The sequence below is a fragment of the Chiloscyllium plagiosum genome, unplaced genomic scaffold, assembly GCF_037043375.1.
Source record: "Chiloscyllium plagiosum isolate Xiang-an unplaced genomic scaffold, Cpla_swu_hap1 HiC_scaffold_39, whole genome shotgun sequence".
Lineage (NCBI taxonomy): Eukaryota > Metazoa > Chordata > Chondrichthyes > Orectolobiformes > Hemiscylliidae > Chiloscyllium > Chiloscyllium plagiosum.
Window position 1 is genome coordinate 7,666,631 of NW_028270177.1, and position 15,685 is coordinate 7,682,315.

Consider the following 15,685-nt stretch of genomic DNA (forward strand, 5'->3'; position numbering starts at 1 on the left):
AAACTCAGTGAAAACTCTAACAAAATCGCTCTCAAATTCCTGTGTTACTTTGTGCCGAAGGGCAAATGTTCTTAGCCACTATTTGACAAGAACATTCAAAGAACCGCATGAGATTGGCAGTAAGAAGATTCCCAGTGTTGTGAGCAACAAGCCTTATTTTCCAACCACGTGTTGAACAGCAAGACAAGATACTCACTGATGGGTGGTGAAGAGCCTATTTGCATGCATTAATATCCTCATTATTACATCTTCGCTCCTCATTGATTTGCAATTTACCATTCTCCCACCAACCTGATAGCAAAACTCAACAGTGACAATTCCCAATATGAAAGTCAGAGCGGTAACCTGGTGACTTCCCTTTCACTCTGTCTAACACACACCCCCCACTCCACCCACCCACCAACCAACGGCCCCCAACAAAAAATCCCACGTCTGCTCGGATATCCATGAACCCTGGGCAAAGCACAGTGCCAATTGCTCTCTACCTCAAATATCTCAAGCAGTTGACAGGAACCCATGCCGAGATTTGACCAGGTGCACAGCTGATTTTTAAGGATTGCATCAAGGCCAGGATTCTCAGGAGGACCCAGCAGTGGTCAATACTTCCCAATGCAATATGTGGGTGAATATGATGAACACAATTGAGCATAGTGTGATGATAATGAGGCTTGTTTGGGAAAGTAATGTAAGCAAAGTTAGGGTGGCATGATGGCTCAGTGGTTAGCACTGTTGCCTCACAGCACCAGGGTCCCAGGTTCAATTCCAGTCTCAGGTGACTGTCTGTGTGGAGTTTTCACATTCTCCCCGTGTCTGCGTGGGTTTCCTCCCACAGTCCAAAATGTGCAGGTCAGGTGAATTGGCTGTTGGGTGCATTAGTCAGACTGAAATGGGTTTGGGTGGGTTACTCTTTAGAGGGTCAGTACTGACTTGTTGGGCCGAAGGGCCTGTTTCCACACTGTGGGGAATCTAATCTAATCAAACCTGCTAGGGCCCACTGAGGGATGCACTTCATGAAACTTATCAAAATCACACTTGACCGATTTCTGGTAAAATTCAGACATAGAACTTTTTTCTGATTTTAAGCTCCCCGAGTCCCAATCAAGCTCCATCATTAATCACAGCATAACCTGTTGCTATTCTGTTTTGGATAGGCATCTTATTGAAATTTATCAGAATTCTGCCTAAAATAGGGTTACACCTGAAATGTTGACTTCTCCACCTCCTGATGCTGCCTGGCTTGCTGCGTTCTAACAGCCTCCTGCCTGTCTACTTTGGATTCCAGCATCTGTAGTTTTTTTGTCTCTAATTATATTAGAGACCCAAAAGAAACTGGACTAAAATGGGCAAAACTAACTTCAGATTGAACATTATAGCCAGAGAAATAGGAAAACTCAGTCTGAAAGCTGGAGTTTAATTTAGATAAATTCAAGATGCTGCATTTTGGAAAAGCAAATCAGAGCAGGATTTATACACTTATTAGTAAGGTCCTGGGGAATGTTGCTGAATAAAGAGACCTTGGAGTGCAGGTTCATAGTTCCTTGAAAGTAGAGTCACAGGTAGATAGAACAGTGAAGAAGGCAGTTGGTATGCTTTCCTTTATTGGTCAGAGCATTGAATATAGGAGTTGGAGGTCGTGTTGTAGCTGTACAGAACATTGATTAGGCCACTTTTGGAATATTGCATGCAGTTCTGGTCTCTGTCCTATTGGAAGGATGTTGTGAAACTTGAAAGGGTTCAGAAAAGATTTCCAAGGATGTTGCCCATGTTGGAGGATTTAAGCTATATGGAAAGGCTGAATAGGCTAGGGCTGTTTTTCCTGGAGCTTCGGAGATTGAGGGGTGACCTTAAAAAGGTTTATAAAATCATGAGGGGCAAGGATAGGGTAAATAGACAAAGTTTTTTCCCTGGGCTGGAGGAGTCCAGAACTAGAGGGTATAGGTCTATGGTGAGAGGGGAAAGATATAAAAGGGACCTAAGGGGCAATTTTTTCACACCAAGGACGATGCATGTATGGAATGAACTGCCAGAGGAAGTGGTAGAGGCTGGTACATTACAGCATTTAAAAGACATCTGGTTGGGTGTATGAATAGGAAACGTTTAGAGGAATATGGGCCAACTATTGGCAAATGTGACTAGATTGGGTTAGGATATCCGGTCGGCATAGACAAGTTGGACCAAAAGGTCTGTTTCTGTGCTGTACATGTCTATGACTCTAAAAGCAGAAATTTCTGGAAAAACTCAGCAGATCTGGCACCATCTGTGGAGAGAAAGCAAAGTTAATGTTTCGGGTCCAGTGACCCTTCCTCAGACTCTTCGTCTGAGTTTTTCCAGTGTACATGTGACAACACTAAATCAAATCAAATTAAAATCAATTTTTGATTTTGTTTCTGGATTTTTAGCATCTGCAGTTCTTTGCTTTTTGTAAAGCTCACTCAGAGCTGGATTTGAACTAGAGGTGAAAAATGAGTCATAACCCATTTCACCATCCAGTGTATTATACTATGTTTTAACTGTCATCTCTTTTGCTTCCACGAAATAAATTTTGCAGTGTTTCACTTTGCTAAATAAATTCAGTTTTTTCCCTTTGAAATTGCTTACAAATAACTAAATATGGTTCATTGGCTCTTCCCTTCTTAGAGAAAGGTTGTAAATTAAACTCTGTGTAAATACCCTGAAAATGCTATTAGTATAATGAGGATTAAAGTGCTTTTGCAGTTCGACCTATGTGACTTATTGTAAAGCTAGTTTGTTTCATAGTTCCTCATCCTTTCCTCAAGGCATTGACTCCTTGCTGTCCCACAGGCAATGGGTGGCATCATGTACTTTGTCAGAGGAATGTTCATACTGTGTGAGCCTCAATGATATATGCTATTGGGCTGTGCCACATGGAAAGCATCACAGCCAATTCTGTCTTCATCCAATATCCTCCTTTCCAGGACTGGTCAGTTGATACTGGTCGGGTTCATAGTTCTTTGAAAGTAGAGTTGCAGGTATATAGGATAGTGAAGAAGGCATTTGGTATGCTTTCCTTTATTGTTCAGAGCATTGAGTAAAGGAGTTGGGAGTTCATGTTGCAGCTGTACGGGATGTTGATTAGGCCATTTTTGGAATATGGTGTGCAATTCTGGTCTCCTTTCTATTGAGAGGATGTTGTGACACTTGAAAGGGTTCAAAAAAGATTTCCAAGGATGTTATCACGATTGGAGGGTTTGACATATAGGGAGAAGTTGACTAGGCTGGGGCTGTTATCCCTGGAGCATCAGAGGCTGAGGGGTGACTTTATAAAGGTTTGTAAAAAGTCATGACGGGCATGGATAGGATAAATAGACAAAGTCTTTTCTCTGGAGTGGGGGAATCCAGAAGCAGAGGGCATAGATTTAGGGTGAGAGGGGATAGATATTAAAGAGACCTAAGGAGCAACTGTTTCACGCAGAGAATGGTGTGTGTATGAAATAAGCTGCCAGAGGAAGTGGTGGAGGCTGGTACAATTGCAGCATTTAAAAGACATCTGGATGGGTATATTAATAGGAAGGGTTTGGAGGGATATGGGCTAAGTGCTAGAAAATGGGACTAGATTAGGTTGGGATATTTGGTCAGCATGGACGAGTTGGATGAATAGTCGGTTTCTGTGCTATGCATCTCTATGACTCTATGATACCAATCAGATGCATGGAACTTGTGTAATTTGTTTTTTCCTCCACAGAAGGACACTAAGACTAACTTTAAGCACCTCTGAGACCTTCCGTCTGGGACTGCATGGGACTTGGGAACTTAGCTGGCTTGTGTAGTTCATCTTCTCACTGGTAGAACTAGCTGAAATACACACCAATGCTTTTGATCCATAAATCTAACTAAAATATCTTTGAAGTTATTTATATGTTAAATAAGGTGCATGTGTTCTTTTTGTATTAAATTGATTGAAATTAATTTTTAATGAGCAGTTTAATTATGAAATATGGAACATCAGGTTAGTGCACTTAGCTCTCAGTGAATATTTCCAATGATGTGTTTATCAATTAAGACAGGACTTTTGTATATATACATTTATATTATATAGAACATTCTACATATAGCCTAGATAAGCTATTGCAAACATGTACCCAAAGAAGGCACTTAGTAATGAATTCACATTTTGTTTTTGGCACCAAGCACTTAAGTTGAAAAATGGCATCTTCACAGCCAACAGTGGTAGCGTACAGTATTTATTCAGGATGATATCAATTATAATTTATTTCTCGGTACAGAAAGGGGGCACTGCTACTAAAATATTACTTGGAAATTAGTCCCGTTTTAACAGATGGTCTTGTTTCTCTGACCTCTTAATATCCTTATAATGATGTCATTTACCATTCCGTGCACACCAAAGTCAGCCACCACTGCGTCTGCTATAGAAGTACAGGCAGGGAGACTGTGATTGCTCAAAGCAGCATGTTTACTGGTTACATTTTTGTAAATATGCCCAGCAGGAGTTTCTCCAGTGCACATACAGTTTCTGTTCATAGTTGAAAGTATGACAGGAAATGGCCCTCTCGTGGATTAGGTAGTGATAGGACTGTTAGAAATTAGAGAGATCCACTGTCCTACATGGAAGGAATACATCAGCTGGTTGAACAATTTGTGGACCATTTCCTGATTATACAGCAAAGGGAAACATCATTCAGAAGGCACAAAGTCACTGAGCATCTCCCTGAACCCCCCCCAAGTGTCATTCATTTATTTACTGCTTCTCACACCTCTTCCCTTAAGATACAAAGTGACCATGAATGTCATAGACTATATATTTGTGAAGTGAATCACTGTGTCTGATTCTGAGCTCACTGAATTTTAACACCTTTGCATGTGCCTTACTCACTTATTAGTAATTAGGCCAATTTTTCTTGCCCCAAAACATGGTCACTAAAGCTAACTTTAGTATTGCTGAGCCAAACAAAAATAGTGAGAAAAACACACCAAGTCTGGCAACATCTCTGGAGAGAAAGCAGAGGTAACATTTTGAGTCTGGTAACCCTTCCTCACAAGATGGGTCTGAAAAAGAAAGGTCACTGGACCCAAAACGTCAACTCTGCTTTCTGTCAACAGATGCTGCGAGACCTGCTGCATTTTTCCAGCAATTTCTGTTTTTCGTTCAGATTTCCAGCATCCACAGTTCTTGGTTTTTTCCGTGTGTAGCATTTGATACCAGTTAGCTTAAGTTTGGATCCAAAATAGCAGTTTGCTCTCAACTGTTTCTCACCCATCTCACCCAACTAGCTAGACTTCACACAAGAGACTGGCTGTTGAATGTTGATAGACTTTTTGAGCATAGAATATTCAACAAGGCAGTCCCACTAATGAAATAGGAGTGACAGTTTGGTGTCAGGGAACATGCTGCATCTTTATTTATCTTTGACTTTTTTAAAAAAATAATTGATTAATGGTAATCAATTAGGGGTGGCATGGTGGCTCAGTGGTTAGCACTGCTGCCTCACAGCGCCAGGGACCGGGTTCGATTCCTGCCTCGGACAACTGTCTGTATGGAGTTTGCACCTTCTCCCCATGTCTGCGTGGGTTTCCTCTGGGTGCTCCGGTTTCCTCCCACAATCCAAAGATGTGCAAGTTAGGTGAATTGGCCATGATACATTGCCTGTAGCGTTAGGTGCATTAGTCAGGGGTAAATATAGGGGAAAGGATCTGAGTGGGTTACTCTTCGGAGGGTCGCTGTGGACTTGTTGGGCTGAAGGGCCTTTTTCCATACAGTAGGGAATCTAATAATAAAAAATAACTGAGTGTTACATTGTTGAAAGGGGACCATCACTTTGTGATTCAGTAGTTTATATGTGTGAACTGATTGACTTTCATCACAGCAATGCAGACATTTCCCATTACTGATAGAAGCAGGAAGCAAGCCAACACACAGTATTACCTTACCCCCCCTCCTCTTCCCCACCCCCACCCCATCCACACACCCCTCCCATTTATCTTTCAGCCCCCTGGCCCACAAGCCTCATTCCTGATGAAGGGCTTAGGCCCAAAATGTCGAATCTCCTGCTCCTGAGATGCAGCCTAACCTGCTGTGCTTTCCCAGCGCCACACTCTCAACACAGTATCATACGATGAGCCTACTGTACACTGCACCATATAACATCACGTTACTGTATTGTAAACTATACTGTAAGTTCGGTGTAAATGTTGAACATGCAGCTTATGCGGCAGATAAGAACGGTATTTGTTGGAACTATCCACATGTGAAAGTGTGGCCAGAACAACTCTAAATGGAACAATTTGACAAACGTTGCAACCCACCAGATCTGCTAATGCAGGTTAACCGGAAAAATAAACGTGATCATAACCTTGTCTTCCTTCCGTCCTCTCAAATGGACAGTTGACTTATGCTGGTGTGCAGTTCCATAAATGCTGGCTGCCTTTTTGTACAATATTCTCCAAGGCCATTCCTTGCCTGAGTTTTTGCTGAGTTGATAGCAGAGGGATTGTATATGAATCCAATTCTGTCCTAACTTGATGCCCATATATAGATACTTTCCAGTGGGGTTTAATGGAGGGAGATCACAAGTGGATCAGGCAATTCTTTCTTTTTTCCCTTGCCTGGCAATGGACTCTAGTTTATGCACATCTTTTAGCTCAGACCGTGACTGGGATCTTCTGATGTTATATAGTACAGTACCAAACCATGTAATCTTAATTCAACTTGCTTGTTGGCACAGTGGTGTTTTTTGCCTATTGCCATAGTTAGTGGTAACACTTACATCTTTTATACAGAAGACTATTGATTGAAATCCCAATCCAGGGCTTTGAGTACAAAAATATAGTGTGACACTCAAGTGCTACAGAGGGATTACTGCAGAAATGTTGTCTTTCAGGTGAGACTTTAAACCAAGGCCCAGATCTTCCTCTCAGCTGGATGTAAAAGATTCCTTGGAACAACTGAAGTTGTATTTACTGTCCTGGGAAATGTTTATTGCTCAATTACCATTACCAATGAGATTATTTGGTCATGACCACAAAGCTGATTGTGAGATCTTGCTGTGTCCAAATTTACCCTGTTTCTGACATTGCAACAAGTGCCTACACCTCAAAAGTACTTAATTGTGTTGTCCCAAGAATGTGAAAGTTACTGTCTAATTCCAACTCTTTTTCTTTAGGTCTGGGCCACAGACTTAGACCTGGCCTACAGTGACCAACTGGCCATGACACAACTGATGCTGTTCATATCTAACGGGAAGCTGATCTGCAAAACCAATACCTTCGAGGTGTCTCCCAAGCCCAGGGAGAAAAGGCAAACATCACACAGGAAAGGATCGGCGATGAAAGAAGAAACACAAATTGTATGTGTGCATGAATACAACAAGCAATCAAATTAGAAATTTGAACCACTTCAACCATAAAATAATTTCATAACTGTTCCTCTCATTACAATCAGAAATTAATTAGAAGTCATTACAGAACACTTACATACTTTTGGATGTCAGCGGGGTTAAAAACAGAATATAGTAATTAATTAATGCTTGCGTGAGAAACTATTGCATTAGAAACCTTATCAGGAGCAAAATTGCCTGAAAGCATTCACAAAATTAATACCAAAATAAGCACACACCCTATCTGGGGAGAAAACATGCAATATCTATAAAGCTAAACATTCATTATATTTGCAATACATTACCATCTACATAAATGCAGCTAAATAATCAACACATAAATAATTCATGATGCAATTCATTATGCATGCGTATGCATACATCATTGTTATAATGAGCACCTCATCAACTGCCAAATGTTAAACAATAGTACTCCATTATTGCAATGATATTCAAGTTTACGGTTGTTAAACTGCTGCTTGTGTTATTCTGTCAAACATTAATTTAGTTGCAGTCCCATAGTACACACAACAGATTTCGTAAGTTTCTCCTTTTACAGTTAATGATATGATCAATGAGTGTTATTAAATCTATGAATATTATGAACATGATTAATTTTCACTGAGACGTTTAACACCCAAGTAGGAGATTCACGTTTTATCAGTTTCCACAGGATGTTGCCTGCACCAGATTGTTGGCCATTGCAAATGAGAATTTTCAGGCATTAAATCAACTTTTAATTATGAAGAAAACATTTTCTGCATTAAACTTTTAAGTGTCCAATTCTACTTAAAATCCTGCTCTTCACTTTGCTGTTCAGAATTAGAATTCCATCAGCATGCACCCCCTGTATTTATTTCTTGTTTTCCCTTTCCTCTTCTGAAAGTGCTAACTCTTTCTCTAGTATAGCGCCAAGTTATCATTGGCTCTGCACATCTGATCAAGCAATCATTCATCATTCTTCATGTATGAACATGGAAGGAGTAGGTTAGGCATGCGATTTCACACAGTAAGCCTGACAGCATTGCAAAGCCCAATCTTGTGATCAACAAGTAACCATGCACACACAATTTCCAGGTGGAATTCATTAGCCAGCAATCTTCAGGAAATTCCCTGTCTTATTTTAGTGCTCCTTCATCCAATAGTACCAAAACCAACTCTCCATCCCCTTTCCAAGTTAATTCACCACAAAAAGTTTCAAATTCTCAACAGATCAGATATAGCCTGGAAACATTTCAAATGTTAATGACAGGTATTTGTGACTTGCAATCATGTTAGATTTAATGAAAGACCAAGACAACTGAGAATCTTTTATACTAAATATCCATGTAATTTTGTAAATAATTTATCCTGAACTCTCTTTGTACATCTTATTTTGCCAGTTCTTTTCAAATTTTTATAATTTTATGGCATTTTCTTTTTCTTCTTTTTATTGTTTGTTTGCAAGCATCATCATAATTCACCCTTGGATTATTTCCCTGTCCCTGTCTCTCTCTCTCTCTCTCTCTCTCTCTCTCTCTCACACTCACACACACACACACACACACACACACACACACACACACACACCATAATTAAAAGAAATGTAATTTCAGATTTTGAATGAAGTGAAATTATGGTGTATCCACTAGCTGCCCATGGCATCCAGCCAGAAGGATTGTCCCACAGGTGTGCCATACATTTTCTGTCATTTCCCTGGATGTTCAATTATTAATTTTTATTATTATTAAATTTTGTCGATATGAATTGTAAGTTGGGTCCCCTTCAAAAATGAGTAATTCAGATGCTAGATGACAGATGAACAATTTAAATATTCACCAATCAATTGGAATCAGAGATTTTTGAGAGAGTTAACCCTTCAGATGCTGCATAATAGGCTTGTGTCATTTAATGTTGAAATCAAGGGAAAGAAAACAATGAGTTTTGTTACTTTTTGAGATACTGGCCTTTGACCTGACAGGCAGCCACGCTTCCACCTTAGCACCTTAGACATATTGATAGGACAAAAGTGTCCACTGCTTGCTGTAATGAGCCTGCACAGTCTCATTTCAGTACTTGCTATTCATGGACCCGCAACACTAATCTATCCCCGACTCAGCATTAATCAGCAATCTGATTCAGAGAGGCCACTGAATGTCTGGGATAGGAAATGGAAAATTGTCAAAATGGTGCAGTAACGGAATTTTACAGATGTTGATGATAAATCTCGCTGAAGGAAGCATTGCTATATTAAATATTGCGGAATACAACATTGCTTTATTCAATCTTACAAATTCATTTATGAATATTTTGTCAGTAAATTGGAAAAAAATCTGGAATCTTACTTAATTTAATGTACTGTCAACGGCAAATGTTTCTGATTGTGATCACTCTCCCTATTGGGAAATGTGTTTCTGTGGACATAGAGTGAAAAATTGATTGACCTTGGCAGTGATGTCTTTTAAGGCCCACCAACCTTCCTGCATTCACTATCTAAGCTTATTCATGAATTGAGTTGGATGTTGAGAGTTTGATCCACTCTATGTCCATATTTCATAGTTAGATTACTATGGTTTTAATTTTGTGAGCAGAAAGCACATATGCAGGTGTTCCCACCTGTCACATTGTGTGCTGCCTATCATATTGGTAAAAGACAAAAATTATCTAAAGCAGGTGTTCGGCTATTTGTGTTCTGCTACTGACACGTGTAATGCTAGTTTGAAGTTGTCTGTCCAGGATTGGTGCCCTGAATCAATTAAAACAGGAATGTAAGTGACTTCACTGAAGATGGAGCCAAGAGGAGCAGGAGAACTTCCCATGGCCCAACATTAATGCAAGCAAATATGGCAATTTATTCCCAACCATTCCACCCACATTGTCACCATTCCATGTTCTGACCACTGATCTTCCCAATTCTTGACCCTAACTCTACCTGTTTCTGGCCTCAACTTCTGATCCTCTGTGCACCCCACCCCAAATCCCCAATCTCCCAAAATTCTGGTGTGATCCCCAATCTCTCTCCCCAGTTCTAGACTTCCATAGAACATAGAAGCGTACAGCACAGAACAGGCCCATAGGCCCACGATGTTGTGCCGAGACTTAATCCTAATGTACAATATAGTAACTTAACCTACGCATCCCTCAACTCATTGCTATCCATGTGCATGTCCAGCAGTCACTTAAATGTCCCCAATGACTTCACTTCCACCACCTCAGTTGGCAACACATTCCATGCATTCACAACTCTCTGTGTAAAGAACCTACCTCTGATGTCTCCTTTAAACCTTCCTCCTAATATCTTCAAACTATGACTTCTCGTAGCCGGCAATCCTGCCCTGGGGAAAAGTCTCTGGCTATTGACTCAATCTATTCCTCTCATTATTTTGTATACCTCGATCAGGTCTCCTCTCTTCCTTCTTCTCTCCAGAGAGAAAAGTCTGAGCTTATTCAGCCTTTCTTCATAAGGCAAGCCCTCCAGTCCAGGCAGCATCCTGGTAAACCTTTTTTGCTCCCTCTCCAAAGCCTCCACATCTTTCCTATAGTCGGGCAACCAGAACTGGACACAATATTCCAAATGTGGTTTCACCAGGGACTTGTAGAACTGCAGCAAAACCTCGCCACTCTTAAACTTGATACCCCTGTTAATGAAAGCCAAAATATCATATGCTTTATTAACAATCCTATCCACTTGGGTGGCAAGTTTGAGGGATCTATGTACTTACACACCCAGATCCCTCTGTTCTTCCACATTGCCAATAATCCTGTCTTTAATCCTATATTCAGCATTTGAGTTCGACCTTCCAAAATGCATCACTTCACATTTATCCAGGTTGAACTCCATCTGCCATTTCTCAGCCCAGCTCTGCATCCTGTCTATGTCGCGCTGCAGCCTGCAGTACCCCTCAATACTATTGACGACACCTCCAACCTTTGTGACATCTGCAAATTTACTAACCTACCCCTCAACCGCCACATCCAAGTCATTTATAAAAACTACAAAGAGCAGAGGCCCAAGAACAGAGCCCTGCAGGACCCCACTCAACACTGCCTTCCAGGCAGAATATTTTCCATCTACAACCACTCTCTGCCTTCTGTCAGCCAGCCAATTCTGAATCCAGATAGCCAAATCTCCCTATATCCCATACTTCCTGACTTTATGAATGAATCCACAGGATTAAATACATTTGCACAGTTCAGATAATTTATTTTGCTATGATAAGTACCATTGTGCATTATAATGGGCATTCTACGATTTACTAGACTCAGTACTTCCATGTAATATTTTCCTGAAATCTAATAAGTGAGGCAGTAAACTATATAGAATAGAAAAATTGCAGTTTATGACTCCAAATCTGTGCTGAGTGAGCTGATCTTTACCAGGGAGATGATACATTGCTACAGCTGAGTCAGGAAAGAGATAAATTTGTCAAAGTTTCCTCTCCTGTTGGCAATCCAATCATTCCTGTTTGAAAGTTTCTGCTTCTGCTTATCAAGGGAGGACACCAGTGTGCATGGTTGTGAAGTCCTCTATAGAAATTAAACAGCCTTGACTTATTTGTATGTCTAAAACAATTCGCCATTCTGGCCAGCTAGGAGGTCACTGAGATTAGGAGGTGGCACCTTCAGAAGGGGACAGCATGTTAGAAATAAAACGTACAATATTTCAGACAAATCTGTATTGGCTGCTCAGGTTTATTCATGCATTGATACAGGCTTATTTTGATTGAGGAAATTTTCTTCAGCTTTTTTTTAAACACCGTAAAATGGCTTATGTTCTATTTTAATGAGATCATGTGAACAAAAATATTTGATCGGCAGATGCATTTATCTGAATTTCTCATTTAAACTTAATAGGCCACAGTAGGGTTTCATAATATATATATATATATGTACATATGTCTGTACTGGATATTATTTGCCTTTCAGCAACTTCCTTTTATGAAACGTTACGGAGTGTTAAGCACACAGCTGAAACATACCAATTTATCCATCGTCCACTACAGTGTACTCTTCAAGATTTTTAAAGTTCACGGGATCGGTTTTGATATTAAGGTATTGAAGTTTTTTTTTTCTTTTCTCTTCCAAGGATTGTCTCAGTAGTAAGCACTATGGGTGGTCTTCCCTGACTTCATTATAACCATGGTTTCATTCTATTAAAGGAATCGCTTGCATATCGAGCTTTGTCTGAACAGGCTTACATAGAGGATACTCGATGGGGACTTGTGAGATATGTGTTATCTTAGACACATTTGCAAATCCTATTAACTCGTACTGATTTCTACATGTACCTAATAGCCCGTATCTCCCCAAACTCAAAACCACAGCATTTTTTTTTCTATTAAGAATTTCCTCACTCTCCCCATTGTTATTACATGGATGGTCTCCTTGCTGCCTCAGTTCTAAAAGGCACTGGGCACTTCCCAATCCTCTTTCCAGTTTAAGCCTTTGACATAGACTCAGCACTGTATCTGATCACAGAGGTTGGTGTTCTAAAGGTTAGCTGGCCTCAGTTTTGTCATCACCTCATATTCACACATGAAACACTTACAGCAAGAGCTGGGTTATAGCAATCAGAATAAGGCTTAGCCCATAGGACTGAGCTGGAAAAAATTCTGCATCAGAGCTGTAAAACTTCAATTGTTTGTTGTCTCAGAGATCAATAGTTTTTGAGTAGCAAGAGAATTGAGAGATGTAGGAATAGTCTGGGAAAACATAGCAGTAGAAGATCAGCTATGATCTTATTTAATGGCAGAGCAAGTTGAAGGAACCAAATCGCCAGTTTCCAATTGTCTGTTGTGAACTGTGACTGATTTCCCTTCCTTACTTGGGATACTGGAGGACAATTATAGTGAGTGAAACCCTGACTCAGACTAGGACAAGCCTGAAGAGTTGAAATAGTATTTTCCTTACACATGTTGGTGAGTTATCCTCTAAATAAACTTAGTGAGTCTTGTATCACACAAACGTAGATACTTTTAAATTGTCAAACATGTGTACTTTTCATCAATACATTATTTTTAGCTGTCAGAATTAATTAGCTATTCAGGTTAATTTTCAAACATATTACCCTGTTTCAGAATCTTGCTTATTTTCTGGAATATGTGCTCCCACAAGTGAAACTCTGCTTCCGCAGCACTTGCACTGATGCCCTTCTGCTGCTTCCTGGTTTCTGAGGCTCTGGACAAACTTCTTGTTAGCAATATAACTTTAGAAGAGGTAATATCAGGAGTTAGAATGACAGTAAAGCAGCAGAATATTTGCCCAAGCCTGTGCGCATTTCATCAAAGCTTGGAGAAAATTGTACAATCCAGGCAATTTAATTGATTTGTATTGATTTCCCGTTATTTGGGTAGGGGGGACCTACTAGAGACACCATAAGGCTTTGTACCATGTACTTTTCGTGAGGGGTGATTGACAATTTTGATGTCACATTTGCTAATTATGATTCACAGGATGGGACATCAGGACGTTTTACATTAATTTAAATATCCAAATTTAATGCATGTATTTCCTTTTTGCCTCTATGACATGACAGCCATAGCTGCATGAAATTATTTTACTGATAGAAGTCAATGTATCACGTCATTTGTCATGGAAAGCCAGAAAGTATTGTTTCATTAAGAGTAATAAACTTTTAAAACATCTGATTTCTCTAAAGTGTTCCAGTTCATCATGAATGACCAATTCTTCCAGCCTATAACGAAACATGCATCAAATCCATTTTGTTGATTTTGAACATCTATACACATTATTTGAAAAATTCTGTTAAAATCTTAGTAATCCATATGTATAGAGGAAACACTGAATGATGTTTCACTTCAACTCTCCAACTACAACTCTCCCCCGTTCCCCTTTCAGGAACTAACCAATTTACTGTGTGTGTCTATCAATCCTCCTTTGTCTCAGACTCTTTGTCTCTCTTAAGACACTGATTCTATAGTATTGCAGTGGTACTGAGAAGCATTTCTGTATTCCTTACCAGTACGCAACTTCAAAACTACTACAGGGTTTATTATTATTTCAAACAATTATACAATGTAGAAAAAGTCCTTTCCACACTACATGCTTGTGCCAGCTCTTTGAAAAAGATTTCCAATTAGTTCAACTCCCACCCTTTTGCCCAAGGTCCTGTACTTCGTTTCCTTTTCAAGTGTATGTCCAACCCTAATTGATTTGATTTGATTTGACTTATTGTAGCCAAACGTACATAAGTACAGTGAAAAGCTTTGTTTTGCGAGCAGTACAGGCAGATCATAGCAAACAAGAAAATACATATCACAGGGTGCTTAGACAGAGCGTGGCATACAAGGTTATGGCTGCACAGGAGGTTCACAAAGCAAGATTAGGAATTATTTGACATTAGAGAGGTCCATTCAGCCGTCAAATAACAGCAGGGAAGAAGCTATTCTTGAACCTGTTGGTGCTTGTATTCAAGCTTCTGTATCTTCTGCCCACAGAGGTTGGAAGAGAGCAATATAGAGTGGAAGGGGTCTTTGATGATGTTGGCAGCCTTTCCAAGGCAACAAGAAGTGTAAATGGAGTCAGTGGACAGGAGGTTGGCTTCTGTGATGGTCTGGGATGTGCACACAACTTGCTGTAGTTTCTTAGGAACCTGAGCAGAGCAGTTGCCGTACCAGGCCATTACGCACCCAGGTAGAATGCTTTCTCTGGTGCATCTGTAAAAATTGGTGAAGGTTGGTGAAAATTACCATTGAAACAACTTCCAAAACCTTTTCATGTAGACTGTAATGACATGCTATGTAAGTAAAAACATTCAAGGTGGAACCTTCCCAGGATCTGAACAACATATGCTATGAGAAGAAATTTGGAAAAAACACATAAGAAATCCAGGATGGCCTTTCCCAATATCAGCAGCCACAAGTCACATTTTCTCACTAATTTCTGGAAGTTGAGATGCGATTCTCACCAGTGAGCAGTGAGAGATCTATTAATGGGGATTATCACTCATTATCACCCTCATTATTACCTAATCTTGCCATATTAATATATGTTCTCCTATCCTTCCATCTATCAGATGGAAACTAGATGGCAAAAATTCCTGACATAGAGCAGGGACCTGTTTCCACTCACCACTTGCTCCTCCTGACTTCCGTTTTGAACCCCAGCCCTAACATCTCTGCAAGCTCCATGGGCAGCAGCCATAAGCACCCCCTCATCCATAGTCACTGGCATCTGCTTTTCTATACCGTCATGGCACATCTCAGTATGCATTTACACTGTCGTGCTCCACTTCGGGACATGCTAACAATGATCATGGAGTGCTGCTGCAAGGTCACACTTTGCACTCAGGAACAGGCACCTGCCTCACAGATTGAATCAGGCTGCATCTCAGG

At 40.2% G+C, this 15,685-nt stretch overlaps 1 protein-coding gene across 1 annotated transcript in view; it reads left to right on the forward strand.

Moving 5' to 3' along the window:
• iqch (IQ motif containing H) overlaps nucleotides 1-15,685 on the forward strand; it is a 185,690-nt gene that overhangs the window by 155,511 nt on the left and 14,494 nt on the right. Inside the window, exons 17-18 of the mRNA XM_043677174.2 lie at nucleotides 7,140-7,322; nucleotides 12,258-12,383. Of these exons, the coding sequence (XP_043533109.2) occupies nucleotides 7,140-7,322; nucleotides 12,258-12,383 (309 nt within the window). The remainder of the gene's footprint in view (nucleotides 1-7,139; nucleotides 7,323-12,257; nucleotides 12,384-15,685) is intronic.